Consider the following 21,114-nt stretch of genomic DNA (forward strand, 5'->3'; position numbering starts at 1 on the left):
GAAGAAAAAGCCTTCCTCAGCTTGACTTTCAAAACCTGACACTAGCTCTATAGCATGATTCCCACATGTTTATTTTTAGCTTCTTCATATTCAAAGACTATTCACTACACACAAATTTGAAACACTCCTGTCACCACTCTAGAGAACCTGGGAGAATAGAGCCAAAAAATGAAGTGGACTAAAGTCTCATGCAATCGCCAACTTTATTTACATCATCAGACAATCTATATTCTGAGGGTTAAACAAGGTCATATTAGTTCAGGCTATAAACATTTTGAATAAGAATAGCAAGATAATGGGTAATCTGAAGTAAACACATTCCTATTTACTATACCTGTGAAAGCACATTCCAAGAACAAACCCATATTTAGAAGGAACTGAGGTCACAAGACTCTTGTCTTGTGTTCTTGGAGTTTTCTCACAAGCATTCAGAATTCTACTCACATGGCTCCATTCTTAGACTGTGTTCTGACAATCCCACTGATGGCATTTTTCCTTATACCATGGAGAAGTCTGTTTAAAAATGTACATCAGAATCCCAAGGTGGTTTCTGTACTGTTTAAAAATATACTCTTAACACCCTCTGGAAATTCTGATATATTCACCAAATTAAAACAAAAATCAAGGTTGTGGGCAGTTAACTATTGGACATTTCTGAAAACCTGGATTACAGCCTTTATCATCTTCCTTCTATCAGTTTTAAGCCTCTGAGCCACATGAGTGGCTAGGCCCTCCCCCAAAGACCTCCAACTGCCAGATTCCACCCACAGGACATTCTAACTGCCCTAACTGCTGGAACCAGGCCCGCACCCTACAGAGTAGGGCCCATGGTCCTACATCAGTCAGGGTCTGAGTTGATGTCCACGGCTCCTGTTACCACTGAGGGCTGATTAAGATGCCTGGGGTCTGACCAGTCATCCAAGTTACTGGCATCCGAGGGCCATGATGCTGTCAGGGCCAAAATGATCTGGGTATTGAAATCAGGAGCTATGCAGGGCCAGCCCCATCCTTTGCTGGCCCTGGGAGAGCTGGCCTGCTCCCCACTGGATACTGAAGCAGGAGAGCTGCCCCTCCCTCTCTCTGCACTCAGGAGAGATGGCCCTACCCCTCATCATGGGCATGGGAGATCTGGCCCATTCGGCATGGGCCTAGAAGAGCTGGCTCCACACCTTGCCTGAGGGGAAGAGGCCCAGAGGCCGAGGCTGATCAGCTCAGCTACCAATCAGACCCACACCCTGGGCCTTGGGTTGGCCCACCCTAACCTCTACCCCATCTATGACCTGCTAGAGCACATGAAGGGATTGGTCCTGCAGAATGACAGACCCAGGACTCCATCATGACTTGGGTCAATAGCAGGATATCTGGGAGGAGTTCCGTGAGGGTCCAGAGATGACGTGTGTGCCAGAGGCCTTGAACCAGATCAATGACTCTTTGCAAGGAACATTTACGGGTGTGGCTGACTGGACAAAAGGTATAATGTGTGACACACTGCAGCTCCCAATGTCACTAGGTCAAATGAAGAGGTGTTGGAGAGAAGGGAAAAAAATGGAAGAGCAAGGTGCGTTTTTTGTTTTTTGTGTTTTTTTTAAATTAATTTTGGGAGGAATTCCTTTTGGGGGAGGGATGCTGCAGTGGTAAGGAACAGATATGGAGGGATGGGGAGGTAAGCAGGATTGGGGTGCATGATGTGAAATTCCCAAAGAATCTATAAAGAATTATGCTATTTAAAAAAAAAAGAAAGAAAAAAAGATGAGAGAGAGAGAGAGAGAGAGAGAGAGAGAGAGAGAGAGAGAGAGAGAGAGAGAGAGAGAGAGATATCAATTTATATTCTAGTATGTAAGGCCAGGACTACCCTGAAAATAACTGCTACCCACTAGTCACATGATGATAAATCTCCACCTCCCTATGAATGCTTCTCCAGATTTATTAATTGAGGAACAGAATCAGATCATTTCTGGCTGTTCTGAGTTCTAAACCATTATGAAATGACTCAGTTCACAATGAGAGGAGATAGTGGCCATGAGATGAGGCATAGAAAGGGAATCTAAAGAGATACTCAACTGTCCCCCACTCTTCATAATTCTCTGAAAGGCTTCATTGAGAACTTTAGATTTTACAAGGCCACCCATCCAACCTAAGGGAGCACCACGATGGCAAAGCCAGAGCCTAAACCTTTAACATTAACAAGACCACTATAACTGGCTTAAAATTCTTAAAGATTTCAGCAGCAGCTTGAAAATGTACTGAAAACAAGTGAGCCAGAGAACAAGAAGCAACAATGGACCCATACCTTGTGATGACATGCAAAAACTGTGGTGTGAGCACTGCTTGCTGAGACTTCTCAGGATACCAATAGACTGACATTAACTCAACAGATTTCACAACCATGTACAGATAGCCCACGTGAGGTAATGAGAAGAAACAGAAGAGACCCAGCAGCTCTTTTTCTTGAGACAAATCTTTTCCATCAGGAGGAAAACCTGCATTGGAAAAATGCAAGAGAGACATGCCATGAAGCCAGAAAATAAAAGGAGAGAATCAATATCATGATTTTCCTATGCAGACTAGACAGACTAAACTGTATCAGACTAGGCTGTATCAGAGACAACAGAGATGATAAGGGGAAATAGATAGTAAGAAATGTAAAAGGGAGGAGATAATTAGGAAAACACCATCTTACAACAATGTAAGTCACAACACTCATCGATGGCTATTAATATTGCATTGTCCACCAGGAACCACAGCCTTTCTAAAAGACAACAGAACTACTTGCACAACAAATAATAATATCCTGATCAAGCCTGAGTCTACATCAACACAGCCAATAAAAACATAATTATTCCATATCTGGAACTTAAATTTTCTAGTATTTCCAAAAAGTAGAACAGGAAACAGTTTTTAGTAATATTGTCCAGTAATCTATCATGTCTAAAACATTGCTATTTCAACAAGCAATAAACAAAAAACAAGTGTTTTATATTTTAGTATTAAACATTCAAAACCTAGTCTGTGGTTTATATTTACAGTATATATCAGTTTCTATTAGCTACATTTGAAATGTTTGAGGGCAACTTATAGCTAATAATGTACTAAAAAGTACAGACTGAGACATAATGACTAACTCACACAAGAATACAGTGGGTACAACAGAAACCTGATGAATGACTCAGTCAATTGTGAGGACTCAATCAGCAAAACTCAGATTATAGGAAGCTTTACAGTAAATGTCCAATTTCTTGCTACAGAAATTGCAAAAAGAAAAAGAGAAGGCTGATCCCATATAAGACACAGAAATCAACCAAGATGTATAAATCTAACTTGTTTATGTACCTCATTCAAACAAATGAATTGTAGGGGGAAAAAAATCTTTAGAGGATCAAGAAAATGGGAACCCTGAAAATATATCTGATGACATCTTGGAATTTTTACATGAGAAGTACTTTGAATTCATTTAAAATAAAACATCCTGATTCTGTTTAGAGAAATATTGACAGAGAAAAGGTATAGATGTTAAAACAGTCATCAAAATAACTAGGAATGGATCAGGATATTGTCATGTGTAAGCTGTTGATGGGGATATGGGGGGTTGTTTTACTATTTTCTCACTATCTAAATAAGTTTCAAATTTTCATAACCAGAGGTTTTTTTTTTAAAGTTTTCTTCCTCCTTCTATGATACTCATTGATACTGAAAGTCCAATTCTGCACTTTCCACAACTAGCCCAAAATCATTTCCATTTCTTCTTTCTGGTACACATCTGAGCTCTAGCTAAACAGACCTGATCTCTAAGCACATGACAATGTTACAGCTTACATATGTTGGTTCCTCTTATAAAATACCTAACCAAATTCTTCAGCTTCTAAAACAACCACTCAACCTTTGACACAGCTCAAATATAGACCACACATCTATAGTCATTTGTCTATTCAATAAATATTCCCTATGGCCTGCTGCAGTATTGCTGTTCAAGGTTCTAGGGAGATAGCAATACACAAAACAAGGTGACTTCTTTCACAGAGCCTTTGCATTCTGGTGATGGGAATTGGGACAGGGAACAAACAAGTAAATTCTAAAGTGAAGAGAGATTATTGAATGGAAAGAGCCAGGGGCCTGTGTGACAGCTCAGCAGTTAACTGATGCTCTAGCAGAGGGCCTGAGTTCAGCTCCCAGCAACGAAGTTGGATGGCTTATAACCACCTGTAACATCTTCGTTGGCCTCTGTCAGAACCACATTCACATGCATAAATCCACATTCAGATACACACATACCCACATAATTAAAAATAAAAGTATGTCAAACTGAGAGAACCAGGGAAGACCCCTGTGATAAGGTAAGATTTGAGCTGTGCAATAAACGATATGAATAAACCACTCACGAGGGATCTGAAGAAAGCACATTCTAGGTCTACGTAGAAAAAGTAATAGCTTTTACAGAAAAGACTACTTGGCATATCTGAGGGAGGCAGAAAGGCTACTGTGGATGGAAAAAAGTAAGCAAGTCAAGCTGAGACAAAATGAACCCAGAGTTAGGTCACATTGGCCATGAAACGATTGAGACTTTTTATTTCAACTGTTATGGGAAGTTCATTGAATGAAAAGAGCTGCCCCTCTGACTGGCTAATTGGCCCTGTCTGGTCTCCAGTCTTGTATCACATCCCCCTTTCCTTTATTCCACTCAGTTCTTTCGGTTCCTCAAATACAGATTCTCTGCTCAGCTTTAGGGCTTCCTCTACTTAGAACACTCTCTTCTCCTCCCTTTGCTGAACCCATCTAAATCCCAGAGTCATCCATTCTCAGGAAGCAGCCTTCCTAGACCCCAGAGAAAGTCAGGGTCTTTTGCTACCAGGGTTTTTTTCCTATAGAGCACTATTTCAGTGTCTAATTTTGCCTATGACCTGCTTCAGAGGGTTGGGAGGTTCAGGTCCCAAAGAGGATGAGTAGAGTTAGCAGAGAAAGGGAGGAGGGAGACATGATCTGAGGGTAAATCGGGATGGCTGCCAGAAGCGTCTATTAGAAAAGGAATACATACACTTTTTGTACTTAATAGTTTAGTCACAAGCAAGATGGAAAGCAGACTCAATGATTCAGTGACAGAAAATTCAGTGAGTATCTAAATGTCTATTGTTCTCATATGTTCAGTAACTCTACCAGGAAGCTTCTTACATCAAGGAAAGGCTACAAGTTCCTCCTGCCAGAGATAAGGAGAATGACTGCTATTAGCAAGCAGGAACTTGCCTCAAGGCCTAGAGGGAATGGAGACCCTTATCCAAATGCCTGACCTTGGGAAAAGGACTTCCTCTGGGGACCAGACACTCCAGTACAATTTAAGAGCAATTCTCATTCCTCAAGGAGATAACCACTGAGGTATTCCCTAATTGTGTCCCTTTGTGTCTTAGTCTTACTACATGGGCCTGTTACCCCCATAGCTCCAAAAAAGGAAGGTCCTGATATCTTACTCTTTTCCCATTATACCTTATAAACTGAACTCTTGCCCTTAATGACCTCAGGCTCTGAATTTGGATTGTAGGTGTTTCATGCTTGGGATCAGGTGTATCTAGTAAATGTTCTTGGTGTAATTAGGAGGGCATAATGGAATTCCTGGTTCCTCGATGACAGGGATTTTTCCCAAAGAATTATTTTGTTTAAAGGGCCTGCCATTTTATGCATTTTCATCCTTCAAAGTCCATGCAAAATTTCCCAAAAAAAAAAGGGAACTCTCATAACACATAGTGAGAATCATTAAAAATGAAAGTAAAAAGGTGCTGGAGAATTATGGTCTGCAATGTCGAAATGCTGGAAGTTTGTCAAGCAGCAATGGTTGCCATGCTGTCCACATCACAATTTTGTCAGTATTTAATGAGTATCTGTTTTTACCATCAGATAATTAAGTTCATAGGTGCAAGCATGTTGCCTACTTTTGTTCTATACTCAGCACAATGATCAACAACAGTAGCTACTGAATGTTTACTTAAAAAAAAAAAATAACGTTATAAAGACATTGGATTACAGCAACATTTATATCTTCCCAGAAACCATCTGAAGATGCTGAACAGGCCACGAGTGAGTGCAGAGCCTACCGGTCTCCATCTTGGTGCTCATTAGATTTCTGGTGCCAGATGAGAGTGCCAGAGTCCAAAACAGTCCAATAAGTCAGAATCAGAATCACTAGCATTTTTTTAATAGAGGGTCTCATGTAGCCCATACTGGCCTAGAACTCATTAGTTAGGCGATGACCTTGAACTTCTGACCCTACCTGCCTCTATCTCCCAAGTGATGAGATTACATGTGCACATCACCACATCCTGTTTATTCAGTGCTAGGAATCAAACTCAGACTTTATTCATGTTAGAAAAGTACCTGACCAACTGAGCTAAATCTCCCTTAACAGTATTTTTAAGTATCCAGGTGAATGTAATGTGCAGCACTGTTGAAAAGTAGTACTCAAATGAATTTCCACTCAGACCAAGTTTTCCCACCTCGCTTACAAGTCCATCCTAAAAAACTTTGTCACTTACTCAGCTCCAACAGTGCTCACAAATTTCTTTTACTGGGCCTACAGACTACTTCAAAAACAATAACAACAAAAGATTTGAGTTTTTTCTGGTCACATTCTCCTAGTGGCTTCACTTCTCCTAGCCAATATGACTTTCCTTTCCTCAGAAGACTGAGTAGGAGAACCAAATCTAATGTCTGTCTACATACAGGTCTTCCCTCCAGTCCAGGGCCTTGTCACCTCTCTGCAAGGCAGCTCAGTCATACTTACCTGTTTGGTGAATAGGTAGCAGCTGAAGGGAATGTAACTTGATGTTATCAGACAAGACATAGAATGAAATATCAGGAGCAAAACGTCTGTGGGTTTAAGAAGAGAAAGAGGACATATCTAATTTCCATACACTTTAAGCAGGTACATAAATATTAAATCCTGGTGAATAAAAGGTGCTCTCATACCTATATAGCAGGTGCTGAACACTTAAATATTTTACTTTTTCATCGGCTAATCCTGTGGACTCCAGTTTAACAGATATTCCCGACTGTTCACACTTCTCACCAAGAAGCTCCATGGGTTTTAGGCAGATAACAAAATCCTCTGATTCAAGCCGTGAAGTGTCATTACTGACATCTTAAAACATAACATTTTAGAGTTTAGCAACTATAAGTACTACCATCTGCCTGAATGAACATTAGGCATGGCTTGTAACTTACGTTTCTGTTGTGATAAAACATCATAACCAAAAGCAACTTGGTCAGAAAAGGGTTTTATTTCAGTTTACAACTCTCAGATCTCACTCCATCACTGCAGGAGTCAGGGCAGGAACTCTGGGTAGCAGCTGATTCAGAGACCATGGAGGAATGCTGTTTACTGGCTTGTTCCCCATAGCTTGCTCAGCCTGCTTTCTTATACACCCCAGGACCGCCTGCTCAGGGGTGGCACCACCCACAATGGGCTGGGCCCTCTCACATCAATAATTAAGAAAATGCCCCCCCCCCACAGGACTGCCTACAGGTCAGCCTTATGGAGACATTATTTCCATTAAAGTTCACTCTTTAAAAACTCTAGCCTGCAGCAAGTTGGGGAACAAAAAAAGGCAACCAGGACAATGTTATCCAATGTCATTAAACATCAAATTTAATGACAATAAAAATTAGAAAGTCATGTAGGCCAGGCATAGGGACTCACAACTATAATGCCTACACTCAGGAGCCTGTGACAGGAAGACGACAAGTTTGAGGCAAGCCTCAGCCAAGTGAGTTCCAGGTCAGCCAGGGACATATTGAAACCCTATCTCAACAAAAGAACACCAACTGTTTTCTCTTTAGAAACCCCTCATCTAATAGCAGTTGCTCCATTACTCACATACTGACAAATATATGTAGAAACAGAATAGGCTATGGATAGTTATAAACCCAAACCAATGTGATAGGAACATCTAAACCTATAAGAATAGTGGCAAACCATAGATACTAGGGTTCTTTAGAAAGTCAAATTCATCATTTACCTTCCATCTGTTTCAACTGGTTGTTGGTTTTTTGTGGGTGGTGTTTAACTCCCTCTCCCTTTGAAGGATCTGACTCCAGTTTTAGGATTAAGACTTCTAAATCAGACATGACAGCGACATACCCAACACAAAAAGAAATTTCAACAGGAGTGATATTATCTATGTGTATAATTAATGAACGTTCAAAGTCCAACACTGAGAATTCTTCATTAATGATCCAGTACTTCAAAGTAAATAGGACTAACTGATTTGTGCAGCCAACAAGTAGATCTCCTTTCACAGGACAACATGAAATGCATAAAGGAGTCTCAGACAATGGCATTTCAATTATAGACATCTGGTCTTTAAAGCTTTCACAGAAGGGTGCCTCCACATTGTGCCCAACCATTCGAATGCACACACGGGAATTTTCAGTCCTCTTACTTCTCCAGTTCATGTAAGCACGCAAGAATATAGTTTTGTTTTTCTCTTCAATTGCTACCAGATAGTCTCCTAGAAAAGGAAGCAAGATTGCATTTAGAATTTGGAATTAGAAATTCAACCACTTACTGTGCTGCCTGAAAATGACTCAAATGCATAACTGACTCAAAGGAACAAAGCTGCCATCTATGTGACAGAGGTGTGTGTTAAGTCACATCAGTCACAGAAGTTCTGAAATACAGTCTCTTCCCATTTCAGTGTCTTACAACAACTCCTTTACTATTCATATAACAAAAAAACTTTTCATTTTCCTCTGTTAACTCTTATCACAGTTGAAAGGTCTACTAACTAAGCGGCAGCAACATTAGCGTAACTTACAAAATTCAGTTAAGAACTAAGGGAGTCTGAGTTTAACAGAATTTATATTTGACATTTCCTTCTCTTGCTACATAAGTCACAACTCTGAAAAGTAAGATAAAACTAGAGATACCAATTAAAATATAAATTCAAGTTAATATTCTTTTAACTAGTGATTATATTGGATTGTTTTAACTATAAAAGTAACATTTGTTGTAGAAACCAAAACGGTTAAGCACAAAAGGAAAGCATAATGACCTCCTCCTTCAGTCTCATCCTTAAGGACTAATGTTCACACAGTCTGGTGTTGACCTTCCAAACACTTTCTCTCATATAAACCTGCGTCACAGAAAGGCTTTTTGTCTTCTTTTTATATCACACTAACTCTATTTAACAATCTGTAACTTTTAAATTCATGTCTAACTTAATAATCACATTTTGTTGTAATAATACCTGTTTTATGAATTAAAAACCTCAAGTATACAGGTTAGCAACTTTCTTGGGGGGAAGAAAATCCAAGTAACTACACAGCATAAACATGCAATAGAAGCCACTCGCAATTATTTGAACAATGAATAAATCTTTTCCTCCAAGCTGATACATGGCTATCCACCATCCACCATCCCAACAGAGCATACAGATATGTTAATATCTATAAAATATCCTATATACACATGTGCCATAGCTATTTAATAATTCTCCTATTAATGTAGGGAGTTAACCTACTATACTTTATTCTGTAACAAATAAACCTATACCTATATAATTTGTTTTATGTTGGAAATTTATGTTGGGCTATAGATCAAGAGTATTTTAAACTTTATTAGAAACTGGAAAGTTACCACCATAATTAGATAACAGAAATTCAGACTGCCAGCAAAACTATTTATACATGCCTGTTTCCTACCATCTCAGAGGTCATGCATGCTATATATCCTTGTCTCACCTTGAACTCATGACATAGCCCAGGATGTCCTCAAACTTGCCAAGATCCTCCTGCCTTGGCCTCTTGAGTGCTTATAATTATTCCATCACGTCCAGCTACTTTATGATAATCTTAAAATAAGAACTGTACTATGGGTTTTGAGTATATCACTGTGAGTTTAATTTGCATTTCCCTGAGGATTAGTGATGTGGAGCCTCTTTTCGTGTGCTTTTGGACATTTGCATGTCTTCTTCAGAGAAATATCTATCCAAGTCCTTTGCTATGTATGTACTGCCGAAGATCAAACCCAGTACCTCACATGTGCACTTGGTTGTACACCCCAGTTCCAGTTCCACTTATTCATTAAAATAAAATTAATTAATGTGTTTTTCTATCACCAAATCAATTTATTATATATTTTAGACACCATTCCTTTATCAAATATATGATTTATAAATATTTTTTCAAATCCTTTGAATAGCCCCTTCCATCTATTGGTAGAATATATACACAAAAATCTTTAATTTTGGTGATGTCCGATTCATCTACTATTCTTTTGTTGCCATATTCTTTTGGTATCATATTTAAGTTGACATTTTAAAATAAGAATATCTCTTTAGTTACAATAAAAGCTTTTAATTCATATATATATATATATATATATATATATATATATATATAATGTCCACACATGAAATGATGTGTCTGCAAGTTAAAGGTAATATCCACATTGTATTGCATGATTTCAGATTGATGACTTGTTCTGTAAATGCTGTAATAGCACTTGCTAAGCATGCCTACTTAGCAAGCCTCATGAGCCCACTTTTAAAGTTCTTTGTAAATCCTTATAAGAGCCCTTCAGAAAAATATCTTCCTTCCAATTTTATAGTTCAGCACTCTGAGGCTCAGAGTGTTATTAACAGCAACTTGCCTAAGGCAACAGTCAACAAATGATGGATCTAACTAGTCCAAAGGCTTATGCTCATTCTGCAAACTGTTGGAAAGGAAATAAAATTCTATAGAGTTCCGTATAACCTTTTAAGAGAGCACCTAACTTTAAAAAGAAAGTATGTGCCTGATGCATCATTAAATATAGGCGTGGAGGTGGGGGCAGATGGGATGGGTGGACAACGGTCAATGGTTCAATATACTTGTGCTAAAGTGCTAAAGAATGACTTGTGCTGGTTTAGTACATACAAGGAGAGCTGTGTGGTCTTCACTTTCCTGCCCCGCCACCCTCACAAACACATGTCCAGCAACAGGGCCTTCAACACTGCACTGGCCACTGGGTCTCTCTCTGTCTGTTGGTTATCCCTCCTTTTCACATCACATATGCAGCCTAAATTCAATTTCCATTATCCCTGATGACGTTAAAAGCTCAAAACTTACATTGTATATTGTTACCTACTTTCTCCCTAATGTTCTTATAATAGTTCAACATTTCAACTTGATTAAACTAAGAAAGACCTTAGAGCACACCTCTGATTGTTTCTTGTGAGAACATTTCCAAAAATGACTAGATCATGAGCTCTGACCTAATCAATGCATCAGTCCACTGGTAAATTTAAATTCTGGAAACTTTAGTGTGCTGGGGGTAGAACTATAGAAGGGAGTCTGGCTAGAAGAAGGAGACATCTGGGAGGAATATCACTGTTGGAGAGGGGACATCTGAGAACTCTATCTTGCCCTAGTCCCTTCCTGTTACTGCTTACTTTACCTTCTGGTCACCATGACATAAGCCCTCCATAACATGGTGAACTGAGTCCTCTCAAACTATAAACAACATAAATCTATATTCTTTCAAGTTGTTTATGTCAGAAATTTGGACACAGGGAGCCCAAGGCTGACTTATATACTGTCCACATTTTACAAAAGGAGAACAGCATTTGACTGGTTAGTAAGTGTATGTGAGGGTTTTAACACCTTATGTACACTGGCAAGGCAGGCAGGCGCTGAAGGAAAACTGCCAACATGACATGACCACTCAGTAATAGTATGGTTAAGAGGAAGGTTTTATTGAGTAAGAGAGAAAGAACAGCCAGAAGATCTGGCAGAGTCCAGAGCAGAAAGAGAAAGAAGCACACTCAACATGCACAGCTGACTGGACATGGCCAGGGCTATCTGCAAGAGAGAAAACAGCAGTGGGTAGAAAACAGAGACCAGCAAGAGCAGAGAACAGCCAGGTTATAAGTGGATTAAGTAGCTGCGGCAAGGGAAGCCCACAAGCTGGAAGGAGTTTAGGGTAGAGAAGAAGGTAAGGACCTAAAATACTAGCATGAACTTTGAAATATGTAACAGGTAAGGAGGCTAGCCTGGACCTTGGTATGCTGATAGGTACCACAGGTTAACTGGAGAACCACAGATCCCTTTTGCTGGAGGTAAGGAAAATGACTCACTTGGAACCAGCTTCACAAGTTCCTGAGGAATGCTGGCTTTTATCTAACTGCCAGAAACCTCCCCTTCCTCCCCCAAAGTACTGGATGAGCTAATTTCTGGATATATGGACTGCCTTTTGGAGTTTGAGAATTAGTGTTTCCGTTAGATCTGACAGTAAGTAAAAGAAAATGCTTTCTGCTTGGTAGAAGACCTAGAAAACATTTATAGTAAATATAAATACACGAATTATCCTGTTTTTTTTTACAAGGGGAGATTTGCTACAGAGGAGGATACTGGGTACTGAGAACACAAATCCCCAGGTCCACATACTGAGAATATGAAAAAGAGGCCAAAGGGAAAGTCAAAGACAGGTTTTCTGGACATAGGCAAAACCAGGAGTCAGTGTATTAATGTTTGGTCACGCATGAATTAAAAGAAGTTACAATCAGAGGTTAAAGTTCAACTGTGGACTGAAAGCTACCTTTGAGCTATATGGTTCATGATGCTTGACTCCTCAAGTTTTTTAAGGCAGCCAGTTTGATTATAAAAGCATGTTTGAGCCGGGCAGTGGTGGCGCATGCCTTTAATCCCAGCACTCGGGAGGCAGAGCCAGGCGGATCTCCGTGAGTTCGAGGCCAGCCTGGGCTACAGAGTGAGTTCCAGGAAAGGCGCAAAGCTACACAGAGAAACCCTGTCTCGAAAAACCAAAAATAAATAAATAAATAAATAAATAAAAGCATGTTTGTTCTTCAAGGTTTCATTAACGAGGTTATCACAGTTTAGTGTTTGCCTCCTGCAATCCTTGTAGCTCAAGTCATTAGTATCCAACCCAGACAAGCATTTAATACACTGCAAAGTCAGCCTCACTCCAAGGAAACTTAACAGTGTTTCCGAACGTGTGGCCCAGGAATGGGGGCTTTTTTTTTTTAATGCTTTCTAAGTGATTCTTAGACACAAGTAGTAGCCATGCAAGGATCCCAGGAATCAACACCAATGACAGCAAGAAAACCGCCTTCTATGATGCCTGCTGCTGCCTCAAATTTTGGAATAAATGTCCCTTAGGAACATTTTATACAGCCTGTGTCTTTGTCTTACACACACACACACGCACAGACACAATGTAGTTAAGAATTTTTAAAAATCAGACCAGAATGTAAGAATTTTAAACCACACAGAAGTAATAGTGACTTATAGGGCTGGCTATGATTTGGAATACCTTTTGAGGTCTGTGAACTTCAGGCTATCATTCTCTCTCCCTCTTTCTTTTGTGCGAGGTTTGAGATTTCTTCTTACATTTTTGTTTGTTTGTTTGTTTGTTTGTTTGTTTTATGGGTCTGGCATAAGTGGAACCCAGCCACAAGCCTTTAATTCAAGACATGGAGGGGTAAGTCAGTGTTCCCTTCCCACTGAAGGCCCATGCCTGTGTCGGGTGTTTGTTTTGCTTTGCTTAGAGACAAGATTACCTGTAGCCTAGGCTACTCCGGAACTCACTAAATAACAGAGGTTGACCTTAAATTTCTGATCCTCCAGCCTCCACCTCCGAGGTGCTGGATTACTACTTGAACAACGTCGGTGCGGAAGATCAGACCGAAAGCTTCCGGCAAACTAGTCAAGCACTCCAACAAGACGCTCCACAAGATCTGTGGTTGCTATGACAACTGCACAAAGCGCCTTCAGCGCTTAATTGCCGGAACCGACAGATTGTCAGCAGCATGTATGTAGAAGCACCCGCCCCTTCCCCACCCAGAAACCCGCCCCAAAGCCTCTCCTCACCGGCTTCACTGTAGGCCATGCGCAGCACTCTGCCTAACGTGGAGAAGGCACAACGTGGCTGGCACAGACCTGTTCCCTGGACGGCGAAAGCCTCCACCTTGCAGCCCGAAGCCACAAACAACGCGTCCCGCCCGCCGCAGCAGAACTGCTCTGGCTCCCGCTGGCAGGGGACCACCTGCTGCGACCCGAACGGGTGCAGGTTGTACAGCTGCACCATCCCGACAACTGGACTGTAGAGCGGCTTCCGCAAACTAGCAAGCTGCTCCGGATCACGTGAGCGCTGTGCCCCCGCCCTGCGCTCGGCTTCTTAAAGAGGCCTTGCGGGTGGAGTGACTGGCTCTGCACTAGGTGGGTGCGGGGACCTCGGATCTTTTCCTTGGGACTTCACTTTACTGCTTCTGGACAGAAGGGTAATTCTCGACCCTTGAATGTGTTTGACTCGATCATGTGCTGGTTTATGCCTGGATTGACTTCAGGGCGTCTGTCTTGTCTTCCCGTAGCCTTTGAGCTTCTGAAGGATGGAGCTGCAAACCTGATATATATACCGCTCAACTTGGATTAAACATGCCAGAGTTGTTTTGAAATAGAAATACTGTGGATTGTACAATGGATTTTTTTTTTTGAAAAGGCATATCCTTGAAGATGCTTAGCAAAAAGATAATGTATTGCATGAAAGAATCTGTGAACATTTTGTAGGCATTTGGCAAAGATAATAGAAAGAAAGGAGGGAAATCCCCCTGATGATCAGTGCAGTGTTCCTAAATATACCCTTTATAAGAGAAACTTGCCGTCTGAATTCTACTTTTGGAAATTTAATACAACAGATATTATAATATTTTTAACAATTCTAGGAAATGTGTATGCATGCATGCACGTATGTATTGACTGAGGAATGCTCTTTGACACCGGGACAAAACTGAAAAGAGCAAACTTCAATTCCCATGTCGATCACCATCATAAGTCCTTTGTTCCAAGAATTTATAAAATGGGAGCAGTTGGACTGAAGTTAAACCTGCTTCCATTTCCCATACCTTCCAAATGAAGATGAATTATGTGATAGCCTTCCTCACCCACTGCTAGGAACACTTTGGGAGACAACAGGTTTATCAAATTCAATAAGCAGAGAAAAGCATAGAAATCTGGCCCGCAGAAGTGGTAGAGGGAATCAAGCAGACTGCAACGCATGTTCTAGATTCGACACCCATGAATACTTCTTTTCCCTTTCACAAGTATCTGTCCTTTTAATTAATTTTCCTCTTCAAGACTGGTCTGGATATTATTTTAATGCAATTTGACTTACATGAGATTCATTCTGTCGTAGAATTGCACCATCTTCTCTAGAAAGCCTCTTCTCCTTGGTATAGGCCCTGAAACTGGCTCACCCAAGGGCCTTTAGGAGGAGATGTTTTATCTTTAATAACCACTTTGTTCACTGCTATCAACATCAGCTTAAGAGAGAAAATATTTGTTTTAGGTCAGTGTTTGGGAGATAGGGTCCAACATGGAGTAAACTGGTTCCATCCGGGCTGATCAGAAAGCAGAGAAAGGAGAATGGCTTTCTCCTTATTTTTTTTTCCCTCAGTCAAGGACCTCACAACACTGAATGGCACTACCCACATTCAAGTTGTGTCTTCCTTCTCCCACTAAACCCTCCTGGAAATACTACCACAGACACATTCAGAAGTAGGTCACCAGGTGATTCTAAGTCCAGTAAAATTGATAAAAGTAATTATTGCATGAAGATAAGGTGAAGTGTGTGTGTGTCTAGATTCCATGTTTGTGAGGATCTGTGAATAGAAGCCACTCACTTGTCTCCTGTTACAAAAGCGGGGACCAGGGTGGCTTGCCATCATTTCCTAGTGGGAGAGGCCATTTGTTCTTCAGTGCTACCATGACAAATACAGCACACTGGTTGGTTTCAGCAACAGACTTCTTAAATTTTTTCTCAGTTCTGGAGTTTAGAAGTCTGAGATCAAGATGTCAGAGACCTGGTGTCTTCTGAGGCCTCTTTACTTGACTTGTAGATGGCCATCTTCTCACTGTCTTCACAGTCTTGCCTCTATAAACTTCATTCTTGGTGTCTCTTCCTCCTCTTATAAAGATGTCATCTCTGCTAAGGCCTTCACGTAAGACCTCTATTAAACTCAATAACCCCATAAAGTGTTGTCTGCAACATTGAGGTACTAGGGTTTAGGACTTCAATGGGAATTTTCAATAGAATTTAGCCTATAACAGAGATTTCTAAGAGTGACATTCTAGTTGAAGAAACCTCACTTTGGGACTTCTTAACACTGCATTTGCTGGAGAAGCTTAGGTGAATTATACAGTTATAAATAGTATCCCAGGCTGATACTGGTGTTAGCCCTTCTGGAGATTACTACAACGCTGGAGCTCCAAAATCAGGGACATATTTCCTCAGCCACCTATGGAGGGCAGGCTCTGTGGACAAGTTGTTCAGGGAAGGCAGGTTCTGTTGAGAGAGCAGGCTCTATGGGGAGAGCAGGCTCTGTAGGGGAGCAGGCTTTGTAGGGCAGGCAGGCTCTGTGGGAAGAGCAGGCTTTGTAGGGCAGGCAGGCTCTGTGGGAAGAGCAGGCTCTGGATCTTGGATCTCCTGTTTCCATTCCTCTCTGTGAGCTAAACTCCAGGATAGCTAAGCTGCATAATGTGTTGAGAAAGTATAGCACAAAATGACATTTATTTATAATTTTTTTTTAATTACTACCTATCCTCAAAGAAGTTTCTGGAAAGTAGCAAAGGCAGGTGTGGTGGTACATACACCATCTATATAACCCCAGCATTCAGGAAGCTGAGTCGAGTGGATCACCAACCCAAGGCTAACCTGGGATACTGGGCAAGACCCTAAAAACAAAAACGAAATACTAAGTTGATGGCATAAGCATCTTCCTAAAGAATTTCTCAAAGTGATAGACAGTTTCCACAACTCTGATCAATACCATCAGGGATATGAGAAGGGCCCAAGGTGCCTGGGAAAATTCAAGTCCCCACACTGAGGTTTTCAGTCTCCTATATTCATGGATATGGAAATTGATGGTGTGTAACTACTGCTTCAAAAGGCTCCTCTCTTTTCCTTTCTATGCTCTCTTCTCCCACTTTCTTGGTTTTTCTCTGCTAATTGGCACAGGAAGGGCACTCTTCTAGTTTTATTGTCCTGATGGATTTAGATGCTATCTGGTCCCAAAATAAAAACAAACAGAAAATTTGGACAAATAGCTAACTGTGGTACTTATTAGTATACCAAAGCACATGCTGGCCTCCAGGCTCCCTTAGCATTGTGAATACCTGTTACAGAGTTCTTGCTGGCATCCTAGCTCTTTTCACCCCATATCACACACTAAACTTCTCCAGCTCATGGTCTTCCCTTCCTCCAGCTTCTGATTCCAATATAACCCTGACATTTCTGCTAAGCACTTTTTGTGCTCTGTCTCTCTCTCTGTCTCTCTGCCTCCCTCCCCCTCCCTCCCTCTCCCTCTCCCTCCCTCTCCCTCTCCCTCTCCCCCTCTCCCTCTCCCTCTCCCTCTCCCCCTCCCTCCCTCCCTCCCTCTCTCTCTCTCTCTCTCTCTCTCTCTCTCTCTCTCTCTCTCTCTCTCTCTCTCATCTTCCTCCTCTCCACCCCCTTGGCCAAGTCTATTCTGCTGGTTGTGTTCAGTGTATGACTTTCTCTCCCTTCTCTTGACTTTTATCTACAATATAAACTTTTCTTTCAAACATACATTGGAGCAATTGCATCTTCACTTTATGCATCTGGCACTGAAATCTGGGATGGTGCATAAATGGTCCTCTTTCTAAGGGACCCAGCGTCTGATCTGACTCTTCTATGGTGTGTATGGAGCATTTGTTTCTACTGGCTTCTGCCACCCTTTATATTTGAGTACAAATTCTAGCGTACATGCCATCAGCCACTTCTCCCCTCCACCTACTATGTTTCACCACTGATTCTGGACATCTGAGTCTCTCTGGCTTCTGGAGTCTGCTAAACCCTCCTGGGTGCCTGTTACAGGAAAAGGCTGTCTCTCCCTACACTTGTTTTCTCCTCTTCTGCTGGGTCAGTGTCACCCCAGAGCTTTCTGCTTTGTCTATTACTATAAAAGCCACACCAGTATGCTAGGATGCTCCTCTCACCGTACTGGCCTCCATAATATGGAAAGGGACACCTCTCCTCTGTGATTGTGGGACATTGCTCTCTGATGGGTCTCTCAGTCTACTTGGGGATGCCCTGGATTGAAAAATCTTTTCACCAGGACCTTATCCTTCTCTCTCCTACTCTTTCCATCCTTTTCTCCTCCCCACATGTTTTCAACTCCTTCCTAAAGCTTCTTTGCCTCCCCATAGGAGCTACTCACTCTGTCTCTTCTTTACACTCTCTGCTTATCATTGTATCTTCTTTTTAGACTGAGGTCTTCAAAATATTTTGGATTAGGATGGGTTTTTGTATGATGATAAATTCCTAAGATTATAAAGATATACTCAGATTAACAGAAACTGACTTAGACATGTGTGCCTAACCACTTACATCTCAGCACACTGTGTTCAACACCAGTCTTCTAGAAAATTTTGATAAGAAACAATATATATTTGGTGAATTCCTAAGGTCTACTCAGCTTTACAGAAACTGACTTCACGATATATGTCTAGCTTCTTTGTCTTTGCTAACTTTGTTAAGCTTTAGATATTCAATAAACTGAGTCATATAAGAAACTGTGATGTTCTATAAAGACACATTATAAAAGTATCAGAAAGGTAAAGTTGCAAGTCTCTCAGTAGACTGTATTTATGGTTTGAAGTTTTATTTTGGTGTTAAAGGATCTTTAATTGAAATCATTTTTTTAATTGAAAATAAATTCTCCTCTCATAAAATACATCTCATACAAAACATCTCAGTTTCACCTTCCTCACTCCTCCCATCTCCCCCTCCTTACTTCCGCTTTACCCCTATCTACTCCCCTCCATCTCCCTTCAGAAAAGAGCAGGTCTCTGAAAGAAAACAACCAAACACAGCAAAACAAAATGCAATAAGACAAGGCAAAGGCCCTTATACCAAGGCTGGACAAGGCAACCCAACAGGAGGAAAAGAGTCCCAGGAGCAGGCAAAAGAGTCCAAAGACACACCTGCTTCCACTGTTAGGAGTCCCACAAAAACACCAAGTTAACAGCTGCAACATATACACAGAGGACCTTGAGCCGACCCCTGGTAGGGCCCTTGCTTGCCCCTTTAGTCTCTGTGAGCCCATATGCACCCTACTTAGTTGATTCAGCTGGCCGTGTTCTCCTGGTGTCCTCTATCCTCTCTGACTCCTACCATCTGTTCACTCCCTCTTGCATGTGATTCTCTGAGCTCCAAGAGGAGGGACCTGATGGTAACCTCTAACTTAGACTCTCTCTTTGCTTAATGTCTATGGGTTTCTGTGTTTGCTCCCATCTGCTGCCAGAGGAAGCTTCTCTGATGACTAGACAAGGAACTGATCTGGGAGTATAGCAGAATATCATTAGGAATAATTTCATTGATATATATGTATAGGGGTGTGTCTGTGTGTGTGTGTGTGTGTGTGTGTGTGTGTGTGTGTGTATTTAGACCAGTCATATTTGGTTCTACTCTAGGTCTCTGTGCTATCTAGTCTCCAGTTCATCCAAGCAATGTCGGATATGGACTGCCTCTCATGGAGTAGGCTTCAAGTTAAAATAGGTATTGGTTGGCCACTCCCATAAGTTCTGCACTAACATTGCCCCAGCATATCATGCAGTTTGTAGGAGTCAGAGGGGTGTGGGTCTGGCAGAGATCATGTCTTGGCAACTTACTTGGCAGCTGAAGGAGGGAAGTTGCTTCACCGAGTAAGCAGTTTGAAATAAGCAGTTTTAACAGAAGCTAAGTTAGCTAGGACATCCTGACCTTTGGTTCCTAAGATAGAGTTAGATAGATTTCCATTGGATTATCCATCCAGTAAATCAGATTCTAGTTAAACCTGGAATGACCTCAGCAAGAATGCAAGATGGAGGAAACTGTGCACTGCTTTGTCCCTAGCACAATCTAAGGAAATGATTTAAAGTGTGTAAAAAAAATGAAAAATGTTTCAAATTTCCTTTCACTATTGAAATTGCTATTGTTATATTAAGACTTCAAAAGTCAGTTTCAATATTAATCAGTGAAGTTCTGATAAGCTAGTATCCTAGTTCTGGTAAAGCACTGACTACTATTATCATGGTCACAAGCTCAAAATTTTAAATTCCTTCCAAGTATGGGCTTAAAAATGCTTCTCGCACCGAGAGGTGGTGGCGCACGCCTTTAATCCCAGCACTCGGGAGGCAGAGGCAGGCGGATCTCTGTGAGTTCGAGGCCAGCCTGGGCTACCAAGTGAGTTCCAGGAAAGGCGCAAAGCTACACAGAGAAACCCTGTCTCAAAAAACAAAAACAAAACAAAACAAAAAAAAAATGCTTCTCGCTGTGCTGAAAAATCTCTGTCCATTCTACATATCCATCCCTATGAACAGAGGGAAGAGGGTTCATGCTCTTAACCCCAAACCATAGCTTTTGCTCTGACTCAAATGCATGAGTTTACTGCAGTTGTTTACAAGCACTTAACTGCTTTTTTAACAACGAGGATTTCTGTATAGAGTACAAACAGTAGTAATATTAATATATATTAAACCTTTATCTCTTTTTGTAAACTTAAAAAACTCAGGTACACTTTAGGGAGTCCTGACTTGAATCCACCTGTCATAGGTCAAATGGCCTCCAGAGCAATACTGCTGTCAATCAACAGCTTAAGCTTCCATGACTGAAGGTGAGCTCTCTCTCCCATTTCCCTTGATTGTGGGACTTCTCTTCTCCCCCTAACCACTAGGACCACAGGCATGGAAGTTTCAAGTATACACCCAAGATAAAGATTTTCTTAGCCAGGTATGGTGATGCATGCCTTTAATCCCAGCACTTGGGAGGCAGAGGCCAGCCTGGTCTACAAACCAAGTTCCAGGAAAGCTAGGGCTACACAGAGAAATCCTGTCTCAAAAAGCAAAAGAAAATAGATCTTCCCCTAAGCTCCTTAACTTTACCTTCCATCTTTAGTCTAAATCTTTAGTAACAGACTTCCAATCAGTTGTAGGCTGCAAGCTGCTCTAAAACTGTCCACAACATGCCAGCCCCAGGTGGTCCTTTGGAATAAGGGAGCTAAACAGATTGCCAACCTTTGGCTGGCATTCTAGCCTTTCTGGGCCCTGACAATGTCCTGTTTTTCAGCTATGAAAGAGTTAAAG

General features: G+C 41.2%; 1 protein-coding gene and 1 long non-coding RNA gene across 5 annotated transcripts in view; one reads left to right on the forward strand and one right to left on the reverse strand.

Moving 5' to 3' along the window:
• Positions 1 to 14,089, reverse strand: part of Hps3 (HPS3 biogenesis of lysosomal organelles complex 2 subunit 1) — a 47,247-nt gene extending 33,158 nt beyond the window's left edge. For all 4 annotated transcript variants that reach the window (XR_009379768.1, XR_009379769.1, XM_059265267.1 and 1 more), the window contains exons 1-5: positions 13,849 to 14,089; positions 7,998 to 8,489; positions 6,949 to 7,120; positions 6,764 to 6,849; positions 2,291 to 2,480 (exon numbers count right to left, since the gene is read on the reverse strand). Coding sequence is in view for 2 of the 4 variants with exons in the window: in XM_059265267.1 (XP_059121250.1) it covers positions 2,291 to 2,480; positions 6,764 to 6,849; positions 6,949 to 7,120; positions 7,998 to 8,489; positions 13,849 to 14,065 (1,157 nt within the window). In the remaining 2 variants the exon portion in view is untranslated. The remainder of the gene's footprint in view (positions 1 to 2,290; positions 2,481 to 6,763; positions 6,850 to 6,948; positions 7,121 to 7,997; positions 8,490 to 13,848) is intronic.
• Positions 472 to 16,401, forward strand: LOC131912962 (uncharacterized). Its single transcript, XR_009379770.1, has 3 exons — positions 472 to 1,558; positions 5,140 to 5,364; positions 13,606 to 16,401. It is a non-coding gene; the product is annotated as an uncharacterized LOC131912962 (long non-coding RNA).
• The last annotated feature ends 4,713 nt before the right edge of the window (positions 16,402 to 21,114 follow it).

The sequence above is a fragment of the Peromyscus eremicus genome, chromosome 6 (genome assembly GCF_949786415.1).
Source record: "Peromyscus eremicus chromosome 6, PerEre_H2_v1, whole genome shotgun sequence".
Lineage (NCBI taxonomy): Eukaryota > Metazoa > Chordata > Mammalia > Rodentia > Cricetidae > Peromyscus > Peromyscus eremicus.